The sequence below is a fragment of the Leopardus geoffroyi genome, chromosome A3, assembly GCF_018350155.1.
Source record: "Leopardus geoffroyi isolate Oge1 chromosome A3, O.geoffroyi_Oge1_pat1.0, whole genome shotgun sequence".
Taxonomy (NCBI): domain Eukaryota; kingdom Metazoa; phylum Chordata; class Mammalia; order Carnivora; family Felidae; genus Leopardus; species Leopardus geoffroyi.
In genome coordinates, this window is record NC_059336.1 from 46207113 (window position 1) to 46234875 (window position 27763).

The 27763-nt window shown below is 41.2% G+C and overlaps 1 protein-coding gene across 1 annotated transcript in view; it reads left to right on the forward strand.

The window, feature by feature from the left end:
• Nucleotides 1-9211: 9211 nt before the first annotated feature.
• Nucleotides 9212-27763, forward strand: part of KIZ (kizuna centrosomal protein) — a 145087-nt gene continuing 126535 nt past the window's right edge. Inside the window, exons 1-3 of the mRNA XM_045445469.1 lie at nt 9212-9427; nt 16789-16851; nt 22213-22375. Of these exons, the coding sequence (XP_045301425.1) occupies nt 9261-9427; nt 16789-16851; nt 22213-22375 (393 nt within the window). The 5' untranslated portion in view covers nt 9212-9260. The remainder of the gene's footprint in view (nt 9428-16788; nt 16852-22212; nt 22376-27763) is intronic.

The window sequence follows — 27763 nt, forward strand, 5'->3', positions numbered from 1 at the left end:
TAAGAGACTCTTAAATACAGAGAAAAAACTGAGGGTTGCTGGAGGGGTATTGGGTGGGGGATGGGCTAAATGGGCAAGGGGCATTAAGGAGGACACTTGTTGGGATGAGCACTGGGTGTTATATGTAAGTGATGAATCATGAAATTCTATTCCTGAGATCATTATTACATTTTATGTTAACTAACTTGGATTTAAATTTTTAAAAAATTTTAAATAAATTAATAAAATGTATTAAAAGTCAAATAAAAATAGGGGTGCCTGGGTGGCTCAGTCGGTTGAGCGACCGACTTCAGCTCAGGTCATGATCTCACAGTTTGTGAGTTTGAGCCCCGTGTCAGGCTCTGTGCTGATAGCTCAGAGCCTGGAGCCTGCTTTGGATTCTGTGTCTCCCTCTCTCTCTGCCTCTCCCCTACTCATGCTCTGTCTCTCTCTCAGAAATAAATAAACATTAAAAAAATTTTTTTTAAATAAATAAAAGTCAAATAAAAATAAAAATAAAAAATAATGGCTTCTTCAGACACAAGGCTATGTACTATATTTATATGAAAGTTCCAGAATAGGCAAATCAGTAGAGACCAAAAGTAGACTAGCAGTTGTTAGGGACTAGAGGTCCAGGGGAATGAAGAGAACTGCTAATGGTTATAGGGTTTCCTCTGGGGGTGATAAAAATATTCTGTAATTACAGAGCAGTGATGTTTACGTAACTTTGAGAATATACTAAAAACCACTGAATCGTGTGGTTTAAAGAGGTGAATTTTATAATATGTGAACTATACTGCAATTTTTAAAAATGCTTCTTGTTGCTGCTTCTGCCCATCAGTTGGTATTTGGGGATAATCTTCTTGCTGGGTTTTAGTCCTGCAGCTAAGCTAAAGAACACCAAAGAAATATATGCCAGTCTTCCTCCCTGCAGAAGACTTACAACTGAGTTGTGATAATGAAACATGGTTTTAAAATATTCCCAATGTATTATTTAAATAGCTGCCAAGATTCCAGGTTGAGTCTAGCCTAAGAAAGTCTACCACTGGGGAGACACAACACCTCCATCACACCTCCACAGGCCCACTCCAACTTCTGCTCCAGCTACAGTGGTCTTCCCTGGTCATGTATTACCTCTCATGCCTCATTTTCCTTGATGAACAAATACTTGTCATTGTGAGAAGTAGAACAGAGTGGTTGAGAGTCTGGGCTCTGTGCTACATTGTGTAGGTTATAATACCACTCCTCCTCTTATGAGCTGTGTGGCCTCAGTTGGATTGTGTACCTTGATGTGTCCCAGATTTTTCATCTGGAAAATGGGGGCAATACTTATAAAGAGCTAGGAACAAAGTAAAGCTCCATTAATGGTAGCTATTTGATGATATTTATTGGTGCATGTGTGTGTACACACAACCATTAACAAAATGAACCAGTTGCCATCCTCTTTGATTACATTTAAAAGTTCTAAGAAATTGGGGTGCCTAGGTGGCTCAGTCGGTTAAGCACTGACTCATGATTTTGGCTCAGGTCATGATCTCATGGTTGTGGGGTCAGGCCCTGCATGGAGCCTGCTTGGGATTCTCTCTCTCCCTCTCTGTCTGCCCCTGCCATGTTTTGCTCTCTCTCTCAAAATAAATAAACTTAAAAAATAAAATTAAATAAAAGTCCTAAGAAATTAGGAATTCTCCTTGTCCTCAGGGAGACATTGGAAGCTAACCTCCATACTGACCATTTACTAATCTCCATTTGTTTATTGAATGTTTTCTATGGGCCAGTTCTGTGCTAAGAGCCTCTCAAATGGTACCTTATTCACACCTCACAGTAACTCCATTAAAAAATGTCATTACCCTCAAGTTTGAAACTAGCAAAATGAAGCATTCAAGATGTTAAGACATGTGCTCAGAGTCACACAGATGGTATGATGCAAGTTTAGGATTTGAACTCAGGTCTCCAGATGTTAAAGTATGTGATCTTTTGACATACCCCATCCCGTGCCCTTGACTTCTATTCTTGAGAGATGATAAGCTAGGATTCCTCAGCTTCAAGGGCTAACACAAAAGGAGTGAAACTGAACCATGGTTGAGGTTCCCAACTGAACACCACATACTGAGTCCTTGGTGATAAGTTCAGGTGACTCAACCCCTCTCAGTGGGCATGTGAGGATTGATGAAGGACAATGGAGAGAAAGCTTGGGAAATGTGTTTGCAAGACAGACAATTAGGAAGAAGCAGAACGTGGGCCCTAACCTCTGATGGCTCTCTCCATCTCACAAAGGGATATTCTTCTTGCCTGCTGAAGAAGTGATGCTAACTTATGTTTATTGAGGGTTAATTCTTTTTTTTTTTTTTCAACGTTTATTTATTTTTGGGACAGAGAGAGACAGAGCATGAACGGGGGAGGGGCAGAGAGAGAGGGAGACGCAGAATCGGAAACAGGCTCCAGGCTCCGAGCCATCAGCCCAGAGCCTGATGCGGGGCTCGAACTCACGGACCGGAGATCGTGACCTGGCTGAAGTCGGGCGCTTAACCGACTGCGCCACCCAGGCGCCCCTATTGAGGGTTAATTCTATCAGACATGCTTCAAGTGAATCACACAGGTTCCCACACTCAATCTGCTCAAGAAGCCTGAAGAATTTGAGGCACTGCAAGTTTAAGTAATCTGCCCAAGTTTGCATAGTTTGTAAGAGAAGGTATACTATGCAGAGGGGGACCTGAGCCAAAATTCTTAACCTCTGTATTCTACCACTTCTCTAGGACATGATGGCAAGTGTTTGTTGGAGCAGGGAGGGTGCTCTGTGTGGCAGCCACCATCCAAGTGCCCCAGGAATGAATGAAGTCAACATTTCTACAAAGACACATGCTACAGATAATTGCAGACGATGAGAAGTGGAACATTCTTCACCCTGTCACCTTATAAATATAAACTACATAGCTGGCAAATTAAATGGTATTTATTATGCAAAACCGTTTGGTTTCAACCTGTCTGTGAGTTGTAAGAGCAAGCCCAGAGCATCCCTTTGTTTCCAATCCTTGTCGTTAGGAGTACTTGTTGAACCCTGATGAGAAGTGCATCCAAGTGGCAAACAATTATAAAATCCACCAAATGATTTTTAAGGAGAATCTCAGCATTCAAAGATTGTTCACGCATGACGTCAATACCTAGGGAGGCAGGTCTGCTACTCATGCACCCAGGGAGCCACGGCTACAGAGCAGTCCCTGCCAGGCAGCACCAAGCCACCATCCAGTCCTACAGGGAGAAAAGAGTACATGCAAAGAAAGATTTGGTGCTGCAAATCTATCGCCTCTGGGGATTCCTCTTTGTCAACAAAGGGATAGTCCCGGAGGGCTCATGGAAGCACAAATTCAAGGACTTCCATGGAAATCATAGGTATGCAAGAGCTGTGAGATGAAGTGAAGCCATCTCATTTTAGAAGTCTCTAGCTAGATCCATTTCAATGCTCTGTTATTCTATTTTTGGCTGTTATTTAGCTATCACAGAACTTGCGTATTTTAGAAACCCGCACATTAGTTGGTGGCTTACATGATATGAAATAAAATGAGGAAAACTATGTTTTCACTTTATTTATTGGAATTTGCACCCAATTCTTATTGTTTCAAATTAGCTGTTATAAATGCCTTTGAGCAAAATTCGCTTAGTAACCTCAGGCTATCCTGTATAAGCCAGGGTTCTCCAGAGAAACATAACCTGTAAGACAGGTAGGTAGGTAGGTAGGTAAGACAGATGACAGATAGAGAGATAGAGATAGATAGATAGATAGATAGATAGATAGATAGATAGATAAGATAGATGATAGAGAGAGAGACAGAGAGAGAGAGAGAATCTGAAGAGAGGGAGAGATTGATAGATTTTAAGGAACTGGCATACACAATTGTAGGGGCAAGCAAGTCCAAAGTCTATAGGGCAGACCTGCAGTCTAGACATTTCAGCAGAAATTGATGTTACAGTCTTGAATCCAAAGGCAATCTGGAGGCAGGATTCTTTTTTCTCAGTCTTTTCTCATAAGGTCTTCAACTGATTGAATAAGGCCCATCCATATGATGGAAAACAATTTGCTTCAATCAAAATCTACTGATTTAAATCATAAAAATATTTTCACAGCAACATCTAGACTGTTATTTGACCAAACAACTGGGCATCATGGCCTAGCCAACTTGACACATAAAATTACTGATCACACCTCCCTTGCTGACCACCATTACCTCCCACCAAGGATGGCATCTCACACTCTAGCTCCTACCTTTCTACCTCCTGGTAACTTATAATCTCCCCTTAACTCACTGTGCTTATCCATCTTTCCACTTTATCTCTAGATCTGCACTGTCCAACATAGTAGCCACTAGATACACATGTCCTATAAAATTTAAATTTTAATTAATTAAAATTAAATGAAATAAAAATTCAATTCCTCATTTGCACTAGCCATATTCAATTACTCAACAGTCACATGTAGCTAGTGGCTACCATATTGGACAGCACCAAATAGACCATTTACATCATTGCTGAAAGTCTCATTTAATAGAGCTACTCTAGATGCTTCTTCCTCAGATATCGACCCTCAATCTCTGAGTTCCAGGTTTGGTGTCTCCTCGACCATCTGGATAGTCATGTAAATCCTGTTTGAGAATGTTGTGGAAAGGCATTTTGATGCACTTGTGTAAGTGTTCTGTGGAATGCTTGTGTATTAATCAGGCTAAGTAATGCCAGCTGCTGAAACAAACAACCCCCAAATATCAATGGCTTAACACAATAAAGGCTGATTGCTTGCCCAAGTCACATCCTGTGCTTTTTTCAGGAATTCTCTCTTCTTCCAGAGCCACAGAGTTCTCCATTGGAATCTCTGCATGTAGGCGGCCAATGAATGAAAACTGGGGAAGAGAGTATAGCATATTTGCAGGCCATGCCTAGAAGTGACTGCATCATTTCTGTTCACATTTCATTGGCCAGACTCCATCATGTAGACCCATTTAAACTGCTAGAAAGGATGAGAAATGTAGTGCCAAAGAGGAAAATGAACAGAATGGTGAACACATAGCGCTATATCACAGCATGTAGAAAAATGCATTCTATGTCAGTATATAATTACTATTCCCCCAAACAAATGAACCATGTATATGTGAAAACCCTCCTGCATACATTATATTTTACACATATAATACTGGAAAATAAAAAATATCAGTAGGTATTGATGAATAGAAAATGGTGAGTTTCAAGGCCATGTAGAATGGAGGTTAAGAAAAGACTTTGGAATTGGAAAAGGTTTGTGTTGGAATTCTAGCACTACTTACTGCTAGCTGGCCAAGAAGACACTGGCAGCATAATCTTAGGCCTGTTGTTTAAATGTGTGGAGCCCTCAAACAACCCTCACTCACGGGGTTTAAATGAGGCAATAAATGCTTACATCAGTGTAAATGCTCAGTGGCTGGAGGGGTTGCATCCACACTTGTATGTGATAGTCTTTTCTCCTACCTTCTTTTTTTTTCTCTTACTTTCCACTTTGGATTCATCTTTTCTCACAAACTGAATTTTCTCATAGCATAGGACACAAGGTCTAATATTTGCATAGTGATTGCAAATAATGAAATACTTTTCCATGCTCCTGTTTGTGGTAGGTTTAGTTGCTTCTCCCCCAACTCCCACCCAAATTCACATGTTGATGTCCTAATTTCCAATACCTCAGAGTGTGACCTTACTTGGAACTAAGGTCATTGCAGATGTAATTAGTTAAGATGAGGTCATACTGGAGGAAGGTGGGTTCCTAATCCAGTATGACTAGTGTCCTTATCAAAGGAGACATTCAGAGATGTGCGTGTCCACAGGGAGAGTACTATGTGAACATAAAGGTAGATTGAGGTGATACATCTATGAGCCAAGGAATGGCAAAGATTGCCAGCAAACCCCTGGAAGCTTGGTGAGAGGCATGGAACAGATTCCCCCTCACAGCTCTCAGAAGGAACCAACCCTGCTGACACCTTGATCTCAGACTTATGGCTTCCAGAACTGTGACACAATAAAATTTTGTTGTTTAAAGTACCCAGGTGGGGTACTTTAGTATGGCGGCCCTAGCAAACAAACATAATATTCAAACAGTTATTGACTCAAATATACAGGATCCATTTTTAAAATGGCATTTAAAAACGTAAACTTTAAATTGTCCAATTCTAATTTCAACGTATTTCCAAAACCAATTTTCTATTTGTTAATCTGCTTTTGAGCTTACAAAAGCAGCAGTTTCATTCAGGTCACCCTAAGATCCATGACTACAGGACTGACACACTGGTTTTCCTTGCTGTTTGCTTAGTGGGGCTCCAGGGGGCCCGTATTTAGAACAATTCACTGGTATAACACAGATTGCCAGCTGTGTGACCTTGGCCAAGTCCCTTACCTGCCCTGAATCCTTTTCTTCCTCTAAAAAATAAAGGGGTGACTAGATTCTCTCTAACTTCCACCTAAGACATTGTGTAGCTTATAGGAAGCCTTGCCCACCTAGGCAGACTTCTGGCCTGTAGGCCAGGTAAGTAAAAGTAGAGCTCCTTACAGAAATCACCTCGGCTAATGTAAAGGGATTCAAGAACAATATTAAAAGACAGTGCTCCAGCAAATTAAATATTCAAAGTGAAGAACACTGCATTTTATTAAAAGTGTCACCATTAAGAATGCATAATTTTGGCATAAATACTCTAGAAATATTCATTTAGTTTGCTATGTGCTATTGTTAATAAAGGAGGTCCTGCATCTAGATTTGTCATATGTCATTAATAAATCCAACCATAAAATGCAAATTGTAATTATTTTGAAATATCTATTTACTGTTTAATTATATTTAATTTTAGGCTCCCCTAAAATGGCCTAATAAAAATTTGAGATGCTAAGTGACTGCTTCATCTGCTTACTCTGTATATTTGCTGAAAATAATTAGTTATGTTAATAGAGGAATATTTTCCCTCTAAAAACTTACCTGGGTGAGAGTGAAACTAAATAAAATATGCTAAAAATATGCACTTTTTTTGCCAGAGTGGTGGCAAAATGTAGTTTGTGCTGAAATCAGCAAAATAAACGTTTGTACATGACCATAGAATCAATTTGGTGTAATGATTTCATACAACAACTAAAAAATGGAATGTTAGTACTACTCTTAGACCCAGGTAAGAGGGCCCCTGCCCCAGCCTCTGTGTATTACATAGGCTGTTCTGGCTCTTTTTTGGCCATGCTACTCCATACAAAGCAAAGAGGCCCCGAGGCCAGGGTACATGCTTGCCTGAAGATCACACATACACACACCCTTCCAGAACACATTTCAGGTCCCTACAACACCAACATTCTTTGTTCAAAGGGGCCTAACTTTCCAAGGCCTTTAAAGACCTCTTTCTTGGATCCTTCCTGTGAGGGTGACTATCACTGGTGTGCTCACCATCAGTCTTGATGCATGGCCAAGAAGAGACTAAGGTTGGAATGACGATAGATCTGGGACTTGTGGACTGGAGTGAGGGAGACACATTACTGCCTGTACGGGGAGCCCCTCACAGTGCAGGACTGAGCCTGGGGGTGATAAATAAGAGGGTAAGTTGGGGAATGAGTCACAGAACTAAGTTCTCCTGTGACTTTCCAGGTTCTTATGAAGGTACATTGGTCAAGGTTGGAGGAGAGAATATAGTTTATCTATAACCTGTCATCATGAGTTATAATTAATACTTCAAGAGACAGTACACAGGCCTCCATGTACTCTTGCCCTAGACTTGGCAAATACAAAGAGAAGGCTGAGTAACATCATAATTTTATATTGCCAACCTTTAAGTGGTCCATCTGTCTTACTAATGATCAATCTTCTAGCTTAAGTCACACCTAAGAATAAGTGAAATTAATGACTAAGAAAAGAAGCCAAGTGAAGAATAAGAGAGTAAAGAAACTCTATACTGTAGTAGTTCCTTTTCTTCTGCACTGTGGGTTTAAATATGTTTGTTTTTCTGCAGGAAGCTTATCCCCCAAGATGATGATGATGATGATGATGATGATGATGATGATGATGATGATGATAAAAACTTACTATGTGTGGGGCCCTCTTATAAACATCACACACATTAATTAATTATTATAACAGTAGCATAGGTGGGTCCTGCACTAATAGCCTCCCTGTTTTACAAGAAGAAATCTGGGCATCAAGAGGGTAACTTGCCAGCAGTCACACAGCTGGGCAGAGGAAGAGGAGATTCAAGCCCAGGAGTCTGGGTCCAGAATCCATGAGGAAGGATTCACCAGGGCGTTTGTACACCGAGCTTGGTCTACACAAACAAATGCCTGCTTCATGAGCACCTAGTTAGCAACTTTTCCCTCTTCACCAACCAATAATGTCACCAGCATTAACCACAACCTTGGTCAGCATGGACTTTCAAGCAATGGGTTGTTCTACTGTCAGGGCTGAGAGCAGTTGCTTAGTATTTTGGGTTTTGTCTTTTTTTGTAGTGTTTTTTCTGCTTTTAAGTGTGGTAGGAAAACAAGTTTACCACAGTGCCTGGAACTCAGAAATCCTGAAAGAAGGGAGGGACAGCTGGGGGAGGAAGGAGAGAATGAGCTTTGGAAAATTCATGCAGTCTGATGCCAAAGGCAAAAATGATAAGTGAGAGGCGCCTGGGTGGCTCAGTTGGTTAAGCATCCAGCTTGGGCTCAGGCCATGATCTCAGGGTTTGTGAGTTCCACCCGCGTATGGAGTTCTTCGCTGTCAGTGCAGAGCCCGCTGTGGATCCTCTGTCCGCCTCTGTCCGCCCCTCCCCCACTCATGCGCGCGCGCGCGCGCGTTCTCTCTCAAAAATAAATAAATAAATATTAAAAAAAAAAAAAATCAAGTGAAGTGCTCCCGCCCAGCGGTGCCCCCACCCTCCCAGCCTCTATCAAGGTGGGGGGTTAGTAGTCAGGCCCACTTCTCACTTGTCCCTTACAGGGGCTCCTTGCCTCGGGGTGGGCTACGGTCTGTCTCAGGAGAATTCTGAAGGGTGAGAGGAAAGGCAGACTGCAGACTTCGGGCGGAGAGGCCAGGGCACCTCGGCCAAGCCGCGTCCTGCCTGGACACAAGCACCGAGCGAGCATCCGCCAGTCCCTTTGGAGACGACCTGCGCAGCCTTACAAGAGGCTCCGCCTCCTCACCCACCCCCTCTACGCCGTCCCGCCCCACCGCGGCCCTCTGTCCCGCCCATCCACGGCGCCCCGCCCCTGCAGACCTCCGCCCCGCCCCCCTGTGCGGAGGCCTGGGCCCTGTTTACCCGCGGTGCATGGCGGGGCCGTCGCCTGGGACAACCCAGCCACCCGACAGTCCCTTGGCGTTGCAGAGCGAGCGCGGCGGCGGTAGCATGCACCCGGCCTTCTCATCCTCAGCGCCTCTGGCGAGCCCCGACTACTACGAGAGGCTGGGCCGCCTCCAGCACGGGCTGCGGGACAGGTATGGCCTACCCGGGGCGGGGGCGGGGAGTGGGCCCGGCCGAGGGTTAGCTGGTGCCCTAACCCCTGTTCCCTGCCACTCCCCGCGCCGTGTTTCCCAGGGACCGGGTCCGCCTGCGACGCCCCCCCCCCCGCCCCCGCCCCAAGTTCCTGGTGGGGCCTGGAGGACAAAGTTTACCAAATACCGTGGCCCACTGCCTTTATTGGAGGTCTCTGCCGGAAGATGCGGCTGCATCACTGCATGTGCCTAGAAGTGAGAGTGGGGTTCTCCTGCCTGTCACTCTCAATCACGCCTTGTGAATTTCTCTACTCCCCTTCTACACGCCTCCTCCCCTGTCTCTCTTCAAATTGTCATCCCACCCTGACATCTGCACTGCATCAATGATGACAAGTCCAGGAACGCAGGCGGGGAGTGTGTGTGTGTGTGTGTGTGTGTGTGTGAGAGAGAGAGAGAAACATATGCAGGAAACATTTAAATGCAGGAAACATTTTGGGGAGGAACGAGGGCTGGCCAGATTTCCAGCAGAGGTGAAATTTACAGCAGAAGTCCAGCTTCCAGAGGGTTCATCATACTTTGATTAAGACATGAAAGATGAGAGCCACTGAAAACAGCTAGATCTGAGAGCACAGAGAGAAAATTATAAAGCAATTTACTATAAATACAAACATAAAAGATAAGTTGTTGGAACTATTATGTAGCTGCTAAATTAATTGGAGTTGGAAATCTCATTAGTTGACAAGAAAGGAAATAGATATTTAGATCACTTGATAAACAAAGCGTTTAATGAATGTTAAAAGTTACAAAATCATTTCAGTGAAGAGGAGAGCTTTGTGTGTGACAATTCTAAAATGACAACAATAATTACATGTAAAGGCAGGAGTAAGTGGTTATGAAAAGGAATTATATTCATCTTATCCTAGATTTAATTCTTGTCAAATATTTATAGAGCATCCACAACAGGCCTCCATAATTGTCCTCACCATATTTTATCCCTCAGTCCTTTTCTATATCCTATTTTTCTTTCTGACATATTGCCACTCACCCACTCTGGGGACCTCCTCACCTCCAACTTAAAAAAAAAATCACTTCCTGCAGTGCCTTCCATGTGGCAAGTATTGATCAACCCATTCTCTAAATTATGTGATCTCTATATTTTTGTAGCACTGTAGACAAGTGGCTCCTTGCTGAGATGCAGAATTCCAAGAGGACAGGAACCATATCTAGCTGGATCTTTAGCTGATAATAGAGTAGCCGAAGTGGAGGAGGAGCTTGACAAATGTTTGTTGAGTGAATGGTAGAAATCCCAAAGTCAACCATCCAGGGTCCAGCTGTTATGAATGTTTTATATACAACACTGTAGCCACCCATTGTCACTAAATCATGACCATTTTTAGTCAACCAGGAAAAGTGAACAGTATGATATTTCAAAGACAGTATTAAATGTTTGCACACACCTTATAGTTAAAAGACAAGACAATGGTCTGCACATTAGTGCACCCAAAGTGCTTTTTGACTCTGTTTTGCTAGAAGAATAGCTTAGTTATCTAAGGCCTTTCGTTATCTCTTAGCCCAACTTCTTTTTTTTTTAATGTTTATATTTAAGAGACAGAGTGGGGGACACAGAATCTGAAGCAGACTCTGAGCTGTCAGCACGCTTAACCAGCTGAGCCACCTGGGCACCCCTCTTAGCCCAGCTTCTAATTTTAAAATGTTACTGGTTCAAATGGCATTCTTTTTGAACTAAGTTCATTGTGAGTTATCATTTTTGCTTCCATGCTTCTAGGAACACCTGGCTGCTTATAGTCCTTATGGTATAATAACTGTAATGATTAGTACTCACTTTATGTTTAACACTTAATGTTTTAACTGTTAAGCAAGGTGAGGCTGTTGAAATTATACAAGGAATTCAAGTCAGATTTTATAGCCTATTCACGGTTCTGCATTTGGAGGTTTTAAATTTATTTTTTTAGTTAGTACAAATCTGTTGCAGTGTGTATTCATATTTCATTTTAAAAGTCCATAACTATCTCCAATGCATAGTAAGCACAGAGGCAAATAACTTTGGATACAGAGAAACTGCAGTAGACATGTGGAAAGTTGGTTTCTACTCTAGGAACAGTTGTGTGACCTTGAGTATTTTGTGCAGCTTCTTTGAACCTTAGCTCTTCACCAGAAATGAAGAGCATTGAATTATATGTAAGGTAAGACCATAGGTTTTTTTTTTTTTTTTTTCTCTAGTAACTAGCTTCATACTAAAAAAGTTGAAATCTGTAGTTTTGCAGGGTGCCTGGGTAGCTAAGTCAGGTAAGCATCTGACTATGGCTCAGGTCATGATCTCGTGATCTGTGAGTTCAAGTCCTGCATTGGGCTCTGTGCTGACAGCTCAGAGCCTGGAGCTTGCTTCAGATTCTGTGTCTCCCTCTCTCTCTGCCCCTCCCCCGTGCGCTCTCTGTCTCTGTCTCTGAAAAATAAATAAAGATTAAAAAAAAGGAATCTGTAGTTTTGCAAAGCAACAAGTAATGAATATCATTGTTTGTATCCTATTTGACTGTTTGAGTGTACTTGCTTTTAGTTTTGGTTTTTAACCAATTTCAGTGACTGCAAGGATTGTAAAACTTCAGAGTCCTTTTAAAATCTACATCCCTGGATCATCACAGCTGCTTTATCAGTCCAGAAATTTCCTGGAGGTGTGAGATTAAAAAAAAAAAAAAAAAACAAACTTGCCCTTTTCTGGCCTTCTTAGAGCTGGGACATTGTGGTGTTAGCTGGTCTAATAACTGGGCCTTTCTCTTGTAAGTGGTATATTTCTAGCCCAGATTGTCTCAGCTGTAGTCACATGTAGGTGTACTTATATAGTCTTAATTTTTTCCTCTTTGTATATGGTGTTTTCTCTGCACTGTGGTGAAATCAATCATGGAATCTTAAAGAGCCTGCTGGAGTGACTCGTTACCGTGTGTGTAGTGCCACAAGCACGGTAGAAACATGTGAGTGGAATTGACTCTTATAATTATATAAAAACATCCCTTTAAAAGGCCCATTAACCAGCCCCAGTTCTTTCAATGCCAGTATTGATTCAGAGTGAGATATCATAATAGTCCAGAAATTGATTCTAAGATATTAGTTGAGTAAAGCTGAAGTTGGTGTTGAGGCAAAAACAGAATAACAAGTGGCTTAAAAGGAGAAAAGGGAATCATGTGGCTCTGCTGTAAAGACCACCCAGCTGTGTTAACCTTTGAATGGTCCAGGGGCACCTGGGTGGCTCAGCTGATTGAGCATCTGACTCTTGATTTTGGCTCAGGTCATGATCTCACAGTTGTGGTATCAAGCTCCATCTTGGGGCTCTGTGCTGAACCTGCAGCCTGCTTAGGATTCTCTCCCTCTGCCCCTCCCCTCCTGTGTGAGCTCTCTCTCTCAAAAAAACAAAAACAAAAACAAAAAACAGAGCACCTGGGTTGCTCAGTGGTTAAGCCTCCAACTCGGTTTTGGCCTAGGTCATGATCTCATGGTTCATGGGTTCAAGCCCTGCATTGAGCTCTGTGCTGACAGTGCAGAGCCTGCTTGGGATTCTCTTTCCCCTCTCTCTCTGCCCCTCCCCTGCGCGCTCTCTCTCTCTCTCTCTCTCTCAAAATAAACAAACATTAAAACAATGGTCCAGGTGAGGGGTGCCGGTGATGGAAACCATAGGCTATGGATACATATCCCAGGGCTGGTGTTTCAGATATTCTGAAATAAAGATTTAGTATGTAAGGGTTGCAAGAGATCCTCCCTGTAAACCTTTCTCTGGCTTAAAAAAAATTTTTTTTAATGTTTATTTGTTTTTGAAAGAGAAAGAGCAAAAGAGGGGGAGGGGCAGAGAGAAAGGGACACAGAATCCGAAGCAGGCTCCCGGCTCTGAGCTGTCAGCACAGAGCCCGACACGGGCGCAAACCCACAAACCATGAGATCATGACCTGAGCCGTAGTCAGATGCTTAACTGACTGAGCCACCCAGGCGTCCCTCTGTGGCTTTTTATTGAGGCAAATGTTTTGTTTTACATCTTAAATTTAAACTAGAAATGAAGGACAGCATTCTGAAGCTCTGCAGTGTGGTGAGGAGGTTGGGGAAAGGGCCTGTGATTAAGAGTTAATGAGATTAGCATTAGGTTGTCTGGAGCGGAAGGCCAGGAAGTGTTTGCGATTTTTCACCATATGAAGTGTCATAATAGAGAAGTGTGACCTGCAGATGTCTGTATGTACTAAAGACAGAGCAGGAACAAAGAAGTTTTATCTTTGTGATTAAAAAGAACTTGATGCACAGAGGGTGATGGATTCCCAAAAAGGCTGTGGTCCTTTTTCACTAGAGGTCATAGGTGAATTTTTAAAATTATTTTTATTTTTAATTTTTTAATGTTTATTTATTTTTGAGAGAGAGAGAGAGAGAGAGGCAGAGAGAAAGAGGGAGACACAGAATCCAAAGCAGGCTCCAGGCTCTGTGCTCTCAGCACAGAGCCTGATGTGGGTCTTGAACCCCTGAACTGTGAGATCATGACCTGAGCTGATGTCGGACGCTTAACTGACTGAGCCACCCAGGCACCTCAAAATTATTTTGAATTAAATGCAAGCTTACAAAAAAAAGTTGCAAGTGTCTAGTATTCCCCTCACCCAGATTCCCCAACTCTTAACATTGTATTCCATTTTTTTCTATTTTGTCTATCAACCTGTTTAAAATTATTAGTCTTTTCTGAACCATTTGAGAACTACAGAAATGATGCCCCATTACTCCTAAAAATTAAGTGTCTATTTCCAAAAAGGGGATGCTCCCTTACGTGATTACCCTATAACTCTCCCAGTAAGAAAATCAACACTGATTGATACCAGTACCCAGACTCCAATAAGATTTCACCATGTGTCCATTTTGCCAACTGTCCCAAGGCTGTGTTTTTCCTTTAATGGTCCAGGCTCCCATCTGTGTACCCATGTTGCCATGTCTCTTTAGTCTCCCCAGCCCCAGTCTGGAGCTATTCCTCAGTCATTCCCTGTCTTGTGTTCCTGAAAGTTTCATAGAGTACAACTTTCATTCCAGAGGGTGATCCTCAACCTGGGTCCATCTGATGGTTCCTCATGACCAGACTCTGATCACGTTTCTTGACAAGAATAGCATAGAAATGAAGCATGACATCAGGGGCACAAGGTCATAGATACACTTAGGGTCTTTCTGTCTTTGTAATTTAGTGACAGCTAGCTGACTGTCCAGTCATTCATTCTATATGAGCTAAGTGTTGAACATGAAATCTTAGAAGAGGAAAAAGCGACTAATAAAAATTTCTAACATGGAAGCAATTATACCATATTTCCTTCATTTCTTTTCTAAGTTCACTCTTAGAAGATGAGAAAGTAAAGATCTGTGTGGAGCTACTACTTAAAAAAATGGTGTCTCTATGAATTTTTTCCTTGTAATCTTTTTTTTCCTTTTTAGGCATGGGCATACCCCAATTAAGGAATAGATTGTGGGATACCTGGGTGGCTCAGTCGGTTAAGCGTCCAATTTCGGCTCAGGTCATGATCTCATGGTTCGTGGGTTTGAGCCCCACCTTGGGCTCTGTGCTGACAGCTCAGAGCCTGGAGTCTTCTTTGGATTCTGTGTCTCCCTCTCTCTCTCTGCTCCTCCCCCACTCATGCTTTGTCTCTCTCTCAAAAATAAATAAACATTAAAAAAAAAAGATAGATTGTGTTGCCCAAACCAAGGTTCAGTATTTGGATTTTGGACCCCATTTTCCCATTAACAGAATTTGGTTAAATGGTAGTTTCCATTCTAGATTATGCTAAGCAAAGAAATTTACTTATAATGCAACTAACAGAGTAACTTTTGAGATTTTTTTTTTTAGAAGGGAAAATATATCTGAAGGAAAACGGAAACTAATAATTAAGAGTTCCAAAATGGAATGTGGGCTCAGCCCCTTTCCCTTAGCAGGCCACCTGAGGTCACCTCCTGTTTGGATATGTCTTTGATTCACAATCTTTTTTTTTTTTTTTTTTCTTGGCATTTTTCTTGCAGACATTATGTGATTTCTCTTTTGGCCTTTAGTTAGTATTAATTTAGATTAGCAATTTGGCTTCAGTGGAAGCTGGTATGTTGGTGGTAGAACAGAACGCCCCATGGTCAAACCCCCCAAGAGCTCTTTCTGGGATTGGGATGGCTAGTCCTGTTCAGCAGCTTTACCCCGTAGCCCCTTGGCTTTGGCTATTGCCACCTCATCTGCTGCCCAGTTTCCCTTCCCTCTTATCAGGCTTGGGCATATAGGTGTGCAGGGTAAGGTCTGTCCTCTAGCTTACTGCCAGCAGTCACCTGAACAACACAAGCTAATAAATCTTTAGTGGAGTAGCTCCATGGAATGGCAGTCAGTGACAGATCATGATGTTACAAAGATATAGAAAGAAATTCCTCCAAATTTGAAGTAATTGTGTTAGGGGACTTGATCTTTATTAAATTTGAATGGGGTTGGGCCTACTTTTCAGAGACTTGGCTCTACCCAAGTCTGGTTGGGAGTAGAGCAAGCCACCAATCTTCAGTCCAAGGAGGATTTGTGGAAGTGTGGTGTCTTGACCTGGCGGGACCCCTATCATGCATATGCCACTGTCCAGAGAAATCTGGCCATATTATATTTTATGTATTCATGTTTCTTATTGTCTGTCCTTCCCCACTTCTCTCTCTCAAAAAAAAACAAATACAAAAACAAATTCAGGGCACTTGGGTGGCTCAGTGGTTAAGCCTCCAACTCGGTTTTGGCCTAGGTCATGATTTCATGGTTCGTGGGTTCAAGCCCTGCATTTGGCTCCGTGCTGACAGTGCAAAGCCTGCTTGGGATTCTCTTTTTCCCTCTCTCTCTCTGCCCCTCCCCTTCTGTCTGTCTGTCTGTCTGTCTGTCTCTCTCTCTCTCTCAAAATAAATAAATAAACATTAAAACAATGGTCCAGGTGAGGACTAGAATGTCAGCTGCTTGACAGCAGAGGCCTTGGTTGTCTTGTTCCCCATGTTAGTCTTCAGGACTAGAACAGTGCCTGGCTCCTCATGGCACTCAAGAAATTCTTATTGAATAAATGAATCTACCTTCCAGTCTTTTCTTAGTGCATTTCCCCCATTTACTTTGAAAATCTTGTTCTTTTTGCTTCATATTGGTATCATTTTCCTTTCTAGACTCCCATGGTGACTACCAAATGTTTTTGTGACTTGAGTTTCAATCAGCTGGCATTTTCTGCTTCTTAGAGAGTCCAGAGATGCATTCTCACAAAGGTGTAATTTCAAAAGAGATCATGTTCTAAATCCAGCTGCTTATTACTTATCAGTGTAATTTATTCATAAAGTGTTTTCTTTCTATTTTATAGTGAAAAAAAGAGACTGGACCTGGAAAAGAAACTTTATGAATATAATCAGTCTGATGTATGCAGGTAAGATATGATAGTGGGAATAGTTTTTAAACCAATTGGCATATGTTAATCAAAAAAGTGTAACCCTAATGTATGTTACAGATACCATAATTGCAGTACTTTTACCATTATCTTATGTCTAATATGTAATCATTTCAAGTAAATACTGAAATTTAATATAATCACTACCAAATGTAGGAATAAATTTGGCTAAATTTTGTGTAAGATGATTTTATTTTCGCTATTTGGTATTCGTGGTATTTCAGAATCTATTTTGCTTAAATGTCTGAGGAATAAGATGCATCATAGTCTTTATCTTTTTGATCACAATTTAAACACATTGAGCCCGTGTAATGATTAAGGCATAATGACTATAGCTGACCTTTCAACAAACTGTTGAAGGCAGGGTTACGTGATGTCTCATTTGTTCATGGGTATTTGACAATGCCTGTGAAAATTATTATGAGCAATGGATAATATAAATGTTGTCCTTTCCAGGTTACTTAATCTGAAGAGCCAACTTTTAATATTTTTAATTCTATTTTATGTAAATTGAACTTCATCCTTAAGCCAAATGTGTGGTATTACCTCCAATATTATTCATATGAAAAATTTCTGGCTATGATAGCATTAATTTTGTGATTTAGCCACATCATAAGATGAGTGAGAAATGAAAACACCTCATCCAGAAGAGAGATTTAAAACCAAATCACCCATCAGGTCCATTTATTTCCTCCTATGCAAAATTATTCTTTGGTTTTAGGATTGAGTGTACTTCCGAGGATACCAGTCATGGTGGACATTGATATGTCCCCAGTAGTTCTAGAAGAGACAAGAAGCCAGTAAAATAGTGTAAGGAATAGCAGTGTTATGGATGCCATGGCCTCAGAAGTGGGCCCAAGTCTGAGAGCATCTGTGGCAGCTGCCATTTTTCTAGACTGCAGCTAAGAGGGTGGCCAGTGGAGTGTAGACTTTTCCTGCAGCCTGTTTGGGGGCGGCTTCCTGGCATAATGGTGATGGGAAGGGGGAGGTGAGAAGAGACTGGAGACTTTTAGCAAGCTGTCAGTTTGCTGAGTCTGTTCCCCTCTTGTTTCCTAGAAGACAGAGGGTATGATTTGCTAAAAAATATCCTTTCTTTGACTGCCCAACAGGATAAAATCCAAACTGTCTAACATGGCTGTTTCAACCTGGTTTCCCCCCGAGAAGGCAGAGTCTGAGATAAGGGTTTGTATGTAGATGGTAGTTTATTTTAGGAAGTGGTCACATAAAACTGGCAAGCAGGGCTGGGAAGAATGAAATAGGAGCTGGTCACTGCTGTGGGCACCTGGGGCTCCATCCTTTTAGATCTTCAGAGGAGCCATGTAGATTGCCTCTCTGCTCCTCACAAGTGTTCACTCAAGAGAAGGAAGGGGGGCCATTTACCTATCCGTAATCCCACATTGGACAGGGCCACCAGGGAGGTGTTAACTCCTTCTCACATCCATGCTGCAAACACAGAGAAGCAGCCCTGGAAAAGCAAGATACCAGGTGCTACCATGGCTGGAGAGGAAATGCTGGGCCAGGAGGATGTAAGGAGGGCCTGAGAAGTATCCGGAACAACAGCTTACCAGACCCTCCATTATCTTCCCCTGGTTCATTTTCATCATCGCCCTCTTTCACCAGCCTCCACTAACATGTTACACAGAATCTTCAGTGTCTGAAGCATGACAAGGACTTTCGTAGTATCATGTAAGCAGGTGCGTTTTGTTACCAGGGACTTCTGTTCAGTCTGAGCCCCACCAGCAGTTAGCCATGTGCCATTAGGATAATTACTTCAACATTCTGTACCTCCATTCCTTTATCTGTCAAATGGGGATAATGGTAGCTATGAGGACTTAACAGAGCCTTAAAGCAGTATCTGGCCCTGTGTAAGAGTCAATAATTTATTATTTGTTGCTATTTTTAAAATCAGTATTACTGTTATTCTTCTTAATTATTGCCTTTAAGCTTTCCAACATGCTATTTCCCCTGACTGAGTGTTTCCCCTCATCTTCTCACCCTTGCTTTCCCCAGTTTTGGGTTTAATTCTCACCCACCCTTCATGTCTAAACTAAAAATTAATTTCTGTTGGGAAGGCCTTCCTGACCCCTTCAACTGGGTCAGATTGCCCACTCTGTAAGTTTTCCTGGCAGTTTTCCCTCTTAGCGTTTATCACACTGCATTGGACTCATCTAATTTTTTGTTTTCCCTGTTGACTAGTGAGTGGCTTTCCTATTCACAGTACTGCACATATGAATGACTGCATGAGTGGATGGATGACTGAAGTGGTGAGCTTTGAAGGTTCATGTGGGCAGGAATGAAACTAGACTTTGGGTGGAGAAGGCATGGTTACTATTATATGTACTCCAGCTGGACACTGGCCACCACCAGCAACTTCACCAGGTGCCTGCATGTGGAAGACAGTATGTTAGGTTCCACCTCCATTATTGTCGCTCAGCGTCGAAAGTGGCAGACATGGGCAACAATAAAACCAGTTTTAAGGTTTTTTTTGTTTCAGAAGGAAAAATGGGGACAGTCAACCAAGGTCAAAAGCACAAAATTATTAGCATGATAAAGAATTTTTTTGAAAATTTTTGGCTTAGGTGTAGAGGTTTAAGGTCTATTGCTGATGAATTTTTTTCCATTTCCTTATTTCTTTTTTTAAAATTTATTTTATTTTTTAAATTTACATCTAAGTTAGCATATAGTGCAACAATGATTTAGGTGTAGTTTCCTTAATGCCCCTTACCCATTTAGCCCATCCCCCCTCCCACAACCCCTCCAGTAAACCTCTGTTCTCCATATTTAAGAGTCTCTTATGTTTTGTCTCCCTCCCTGTTTTTATATTATTTTTGCTTCCTTTCCCTTATATTCATTTGTTTTGTATCTTAAAGTCCTCATATGAGTGAAGTCATATGATATTTGTCTTTCTCTGACTAATTTTGCTTAGCATAATACCCTCTAGTTCCATCCACGTAGATGCAAATGACAAGATTTCATTCTTTTTGATTGCCGAGTAATACTTCATTGTGTGTGTGTGTGTGTATATATATATATATATGTATACGTATACGTATACATATATATATGTATACGTATACATATATATATGTATACGTATACATACATATATATATATATATATATATATACACACACACACACATACATACACTTTTTTATCCATTTATCCATCAATGGACATTGGGCTCTTTCCGTACTTAGGCTATTGTCGATAGTGCTGCTATAAACATTGGGGTGCTTCAAAGCACCATACCTGTATCCCTCGGATAAATGCCTACTAGTGCAATTGCTGGGTCATAGGGTAGTTCTATTTTTAATTTTTTGAGGAACCTCCATACTGTTTTCCAGAGTGGCTGCACCAGTTTGCATTCTCACTAGCAATGCAAAAAAGATCCTTTCTCCACATCCTTGCCAACATCTGTTGTTGCCTGAGTTGTTAATGTTAGCCATTCTGACAGGTGCAAGGTGGTATCTCATTGTGGTTTTGATTTGTATTTCCCTGATGATGAGTGATGTTGAGCATTTTTTCATGTGTTGGTTGGCCATCTGGATGTCTTCTTTGGAGAAGTGTCTATTCATGTGTTTTGCCCATTTCTTCACTGGACTATTTGTTGAGTTTGAGAAGTTCTTTATAGATTTTGGATACTAACCTCTATCTGATATGTCATTTGCAAGTATCTTCTCCCATTCCATTGGTTGCCTTTTAGTTTTGTTGATTGTTTCCTTCGCTGTGCAGAAGCTTTTTGTTTTGATGGGGTCCCAATATTTCATTTTGCTTTAGTTTCTCTTGCCTCCAGCGACATGTTGAGTAAGAAGTTGCTGCGGCCAAGTTGAAAGAAGTTTTTGCCTGCTTTCTCCTTGAGGATTTTGATGGCTTCCTGTCTTACATTGAGGTCTTTCACCCATTTTGAGTTTATTTTTGTGTCTGGTGTAAGAAAGTGGTCCAGGTTCATTTTTCTGCATGTCATTGTCCAGTTTTCCCAGCACCACTTGCTGAAGAGACTGTCTTTATTCCATTGGCTATTCTTCCCTGCTTTGTCAAAGTAATTAGTAGGCCATACGTTTGTGGGTCCATTTCTGGGTTCTCTATTCTGTTCCGTTGATATGAGTGTCTGTTTTTGTGCCAGTAGTTGCTGATTAATTTTTAATATCTGCAGCATGTTTGCGAATCTATTTTTGAGGGTGAACTTTTTTGTGCTTTTCATCTTAGTTTTCCTTGATAGAAGAACATGAAAATTGTGAGCACTGAGTAATGTATAGAATTATACTCCTGAAACTAATATTACATAGTGTGTTAACTATACTTGAATTAAAATATATACTTGAATTATTAGATACTTAATAAAAATGTTGAATTATTTTATTGAACTAACAATAGAAATGCTTCATATCACGTACTCTTATGATGTAAAATTTGTGAAGAAGAAAGAGCTAGAACATGCAGGGTTGGTTCTGTGGGAAGAGTGGGCTGCACAACTTGAGCCATTCAGTGTGCCTTTTCATTTATTTGTTTATTCATTATTCATTCATTCATTCACTCATTCATTTTTTGAGAGAAAGTACACTGGAGCAGGGGAGAGGGGCAGAGGGAGACAGAGAAAGAATCTTTAGCAGGCTCCACGCCCAGGGTGGAGCCCGACACGGGGCTCAATCTCATCGATCTCGGGATCATGACCTGAGTCAAAATCAAGAGTTGGACATTCAACTGACTGAGCCACCCAAGCACCCCAATGTGTGCCTTTTGTTTTACACTTTGGATGAGAGTCTCTAAAGGTTTTGTTCACAATTTGAGTAGAGTCACAGCCTATATATTATCATAAAATATTTTAAAATATAGTAGGTTGTTGCAGTTCCTAATAAAATTTTAATATTATCTAAAGGAGAACTTTTTGGGTATTTTAAATTTTAGAATTTCTCAATGTTTATGGATTGTGGTTTATAGTTTGATTCTATTTCCATATGAGCAGGTAGTTCTGAAATTGTCTGTCATAAAAAGAATGCTAATGGACTATTCATCCGACCATGGCCACATAGCCACTGCTCTTGAAACCACATTTAATATTGAGAAAGAAATCCATATAAATCTTTATTGTGTGAATGTTATAATGTAGTCTTGTATACATTTCTCAGGAGAGTTATGCCTGGATGTGATACTCAGTGATGTTGCATTAATTTCTTCTAAAAATGTGTGTACATTCTGCTCTTTAGCTTTCAGTGTTTAGTTAGGTAAAGTATCTCAGAATACATTGTCTCATTAACAATTTTGTTTGAGAAAAATCTCTTTCTTTGATTTGTTAGTGTCTAACTGCATAATTTACAAATCTGCTTTTATTTTTCTAGAGTTAAGCTGAAGTATGTGAAACTAAAGAGATATCTGAAGGAAATATGTGAATCAGAAAAGAAGGCTCGTACTCGAAACCGAGAATATTTAAAGCGATTTGAGCATGTCCAAGCTCATGTTGGACACTTTACTACAAATACAGAGAAGCTTCAGGAACTGAGGGTAACATCTTGTTTTTCACTATATTTCTCTTTATCTCTCTTTCTCTTGCTAAAATTGGAAGGAAGTAACGAGCACTAAGTTTCAGATCAGTGGTGGTCATTAATGTTCAGTTGTTCATCCATAAGAGAATTGCTCATTTTCTCTGTGATTTACCATGTGGCCAAATTTTGATCAGGGGACTTGAAATTGAATTTTCTTAGATTCTACTTTAGTTGAGGAATTAATGGAATATCTGTACTTTGTTATACTGCACAAATAATTAACTTGTAACAGACATGGGCACTAGTCACTACCTGGCATGTGGTATTTGGTGGCTTCATGACTGAATTTGAGCAGCATTAGGGTTCTCTCCAGGGACCGTTTCCTTCTTTAACGGGTTTTTTCCCTGGGCTCCTCTGTTCCTATCAGGCAGTGTGTTGGGAAACACTGAGGGTAGAACTGGCCCCACGGAATTCACCTTCATACTCCTCATCTGTGTGACCCAGAGCAACTGCTTTCTGCAGCCCTCTCTGAATTATGGCATCTCGTTCCTTTAAGGTGCTGGGCAACCTTCTCCTCCACAGATTATGCCCAGTGAGGAGGGCTAGGCCTTTTTTCTCTAAGCAGTTGTGCTGGTGAAGGGTTGTTGCTCATGTTAACCCAACAAAATACTGGTTATAGAAGAAGTTGCCTTTAATTACTTTTTTTTTTTCCTCTAGCAATTTCCCCCACTGAGGCTTTATTTCAGATACATAGGAAAATGAAAATACTATGCAGTGGTCTGAATGTTTGTGTCCTGAAATTTGTATCTTGAAATCCTAACCCTAACCAAATCCTAACCAAATGTGATGGTGTTCATACCAGGGGCCTGAGAGGGGCTTGTGTCATGAGGGTGGAGCTCTCATGGATGAGATTAGTGCCTTCTAAAACAGGCTCTGGAGCACTTCTACCAGGTGAGGATGCAGTGAGAAGGTACTGGCTCTGAATGAGGAAAGAGGCCCTCACCAGAAGGTGACCACACTGGTACCTTGATCTTGGACTTTCCAGCCTCCAGAATTGTGAGCAGTACGTTTCTGATGTTTATAAGCCACCCAATCAGGGATATTTTGTTATAGCAGCCTTAATGGACTAAGATAACTCACATATTCTGTACCCAGATACAGTAGTTGTAAATATTTTGGTATATTTGCTTTGTGTGTGTGTGTGTGTGTGTGTACATTTTTTCCTGAGCTGTTGAAAGTATGCTGTGGACACCATAACAGTTCTCCCCTAAATACTTAAGTGTGGATCTCCTAAGAACACAGTCTCCTACATAATCACACTACTATTATCACACCCAAGAAAATTAATAATGATTTCATAATACCACTTAATATCTATCTGATATTTAAATTTCCCCAGTTCCTCCCAAAATTTTCTTTATTTTTCCAGACCAGGAGCCAACTAGGGTTCACATTACATTTGCTATTTTGGTTTTTTGGTCTCTAAATCAAATTTAGTGTCCTACCACTCTTCCTTTTTTTTTTTTTCTCATGACACTGGCTTTTTGAAGAAGGCAATTTAGTTGCCTGTATAATGACTCACATTCAGAATTTGGTTATTTCTTTGAGGTATAATTTAACTGGAAATTTGGATTAGACCAGCACTGCCCAATAGAACTTTCTATAGTGATAGAAATGTTCCCGATCTATACTGGTGCTAATTTAGTAGCCACTAGCCACACATGACTACTGAGCACTTAAAATGTGGCTGTGACACTAAGGACTGAACTTTTAATTTTGTTAATTTTAATTGGTTAAATTTAAATAATCACAGCTGAGGTTACATATATCCTACTGTGTCCCATCAGGAGGCTTATGAGTCGTGATGTCAGGTGGTCTGACCTGAGTGAGGTTGAGTTTGATGCATTGCTTAAGATGGCAAGCTCTAGATCTCTCTTATAAGGACCTTTTTTTCCATTTGCAACTGAGCATATAATCTGTGGAGTGATAGTTTGACATCTTGGGAATATCTTGTTTCTAAATAGCCTTTTACTTAGTGGTTTTAGGATCTGTTAGTGATGCTTGAATCAGTGTGGTGGAGGTTGTGGAATAGGGATTTTCTAATTTAATCTTCTTCTTTATTAGCTTAAATTGTTCTATAAAGAAGACCTTTCTTTCTTTTCTCTCCTCTTTCTCTTTTTTTAAGTATCACCATATACTTACGAATTTTTACTTAGTATATTATCAATTACTGTAGTTATTATTTTTGTTGTTTGTATTTCTCCGAATTTTGCTTGGGAGTGTCTCTTCAAATTGGCTTCTGTGTCCTTTTGGCCTGACCTCATTAATCCTGAGCCTTCTTTGCTTTGGGGCACAACATGTTCCAGGTTTACTTTGTACACCGCTGCCTCAGACATGGAATTAGCCTCTTTTCCAAGGAGCTGTGGTTCCTTTTAGTGGGGAAGGGTATTTAGAAACCAAGATCTGGAAGTAGATGTGCTCAAACAATAGCACGTTTTAGCTACAGCACTACAGTTGTTTTTTTTTTTCTTTCTTAGTATTCAAGTAGAATACTTAACATTCAAAAAGTAATTATTATAAACATTGTAAATCTCTTTGCTGTTCAAAGATTTTACAGAGAAAGTAAAAGTGATGGACAAAGCAGGGAATTTTGCCTTCCCAATAGAAAAAAGGAAATAATAGAAGTTTTCCTTTTATTTTCACATTGATGCTTTTTTACTTAATTATTGATTTGATGATATAGCCAAATGTGAGAGGGAGGAATTTGAAAGGGAGAATCCATACTTTTATATTGAGAGCATTTTAAAATGGATAAGGAATGCCTTTAGAAAACAATCTGTGATGGCACAGAAGAGCAGATCATGTAGCTACAGTTGGGAAAGATGGGAGCACCATTGGGAGTCACCCTGAGTCCAAAGCTGAATGCAGGCAGCAATCTTTGAAACTCCGGCCAGTGACACCACTGTACAGCAAGCTGTACAGTAAGCAGAGATTCAGAGTAGGGAATGTTTGCCGTGCTGTCTTCCCATTCCTTTCCTCCTCTTCATTTCATCTTGGTATCCAGTGGTAGCCTTAGGAAGGCTGGACTCTGCCCCACTCAGGTAGCAGATCTTTACCTCCACTGACTGACCACATGTAAGTCTTAGGAGAAAGGTGTTCTGGGGAAGCATATTGCCCACACACCCCACAATGCCAGGAGTATTTCCCCTTGAATAGAATATAGTTGATGCAAATGGACTAATAATTGGTAGAGTTCCAGAAAGTGAAACGAAATGAGGCAGTATGTGAGAAGTGGGGATTTGGCCCAAGTTGTATTAAGTGAATTTCTCCCTTTTTGTAAGACTGTAAGACTATTTATTATATAATATTAAAATCTTTTTAAATGGGATAAAGGCAAACATATTTTATGATTTTTTTTATTTTAAACTGATTTTATGAATTTTAAAATTTTATGAATTTTACTTTGGGGGCCTATGATAATTTTCAGGGCTTTTAAGGATGTTGATTTGTCATGTCATTTTGAAAACACGGTGTTATGGCTATATTGCTACTTGTCAAATAGATAAAGAGGCCAACTAAGCTCAGTTCAAGAATATAAATATTAGTAGTACTGTGAAGATTGTGTCCTTCTCTCCCCCTTCCTGCCTCTACTCCCCCTCCCTGCATTGGTGCTTGTAGAAGAGCCCCAGTTGGGCCTTAAAGCAGATGTTTTGGTGCCCTTTGTGCTTATCTCAGGTTGGGTTCTCCTGAAGTGGACCCTGAGACAAGGATTCAAATGTAAGTGGTTCATCTGGGAAGTGCATGGGATATCAGGAGGCAAGTCGGGAGGTGAAACAGGGAAGGACAGGTAGCTGGAAAAGGGTATATATATACTAGTATATACATATACAAATATATATGTATATTTGTATGTATAATAGTGTGTATATATATATATACTAGTGTATATATACATATATATGTTTATATATATACACAAATATGTTTTATATATATACACAAATGTATGTTTTATATACATATATGTATATATGTGTGTACATATATAAATAGTGTGTGTGTGTGTGTGTATATATATATATATATATATATATGGTTTTTTTTTTTTTTAATCAGCCTCCACGACTCCCCACAGGCCTGACCACCCTGACCCGAAACGGATGGGCGACCCCCTCAAAGGGTCTTTAAACCTCCGCGCGGGCGACGCCCTAGGTACCTGGACAGGGTGGGGGCAAGCGAGGTGGGGGACCAGGGGCCGCAAGCCGCCACCTCAACACTGACGCCTTAAGGGCCCCGCAAGGGCGCCAGCCCCAAAGCTGCCGTGCTGTTGTAGGCCCAACGGGCAACCGCCCAACAGGCCTCGCCACCGCCACCACGGGACGCCATCATCCCACCTCTCCCAACAACCCCCATGGAAAAGGGTGTAGTATCAAGCCAACCACCATAGTCAGCATCTGGAACTTAACTTACAGGGAAACCCTGGCAAATGGTTCCGAGCATTTGGAATATGCAGACATGGCTCCTGAGCATCACTGATTAAAGGCTGATGACAAAGAGATGGGGGTGGGGGATGGGGAAGAGAAATTAACCACAGGTTCCTTAGGCACAGAGACAGGAATGTTGAGACTTAGGAGCACCCAAAAGGGTCCCAGGGACATGTGTGGAGCATGGCATCTGTTTCAGCCTTCCCCATTCAAGTGCGAGGCATGAGGCTGGTATGTCAGGGCATTCAGGGAGAGTCCCCATCTGATGATATCTCTCATCTGCCTGAAATCCTTGAGTGCTTGCTCAGCCTTTCAGGATAAAGCCCAGATGCTGGCGTCTGCCTGCATACCACCCTGCAGCTCAATCTTATGACCCTTAACACACACATGTCCTTTCTCATTTCTGTCTCACACAAATATACAGACATATGCACATTTTTTCTTCCCTACTGCCTCCCTTCACCTCCTTCCTCTCTCCCCATCTCTGCCTCCCATCTCTGCTCACTCTCTGCCCACGCTCTGCTCTCCCCGCACCTGTCTCCTCCATTTCCCCCCATCTCTTATGCAATATTCCCTCCACTCCCATGTCTTCCCACTGTCCCTCTCCATCTTTTATCTTCCAATCATGTGCACGTTCTTTCTCTTACACACTCATACACTCACTCACATGCATCCACCAAGTTTTAAACATGCTGACTGCTATATTTTCTTGAAAGCATCACATCATTTCCTATCTTCTTCAACTAGAAGCCCTCTCTCTGTATATCCTGCCTTAGGTCTGGGCCGTAATTATCTCAGTAAGCACTTCCTTCATAGTGTTGTCATTGTTTACATGTCTGTTTTTCCACCTCGTTGTGGGCTCCTCATCTTACTATTTCAGTGTTGTCAGTATCTGGGCCACGATGTGGCACATAATAAGCACT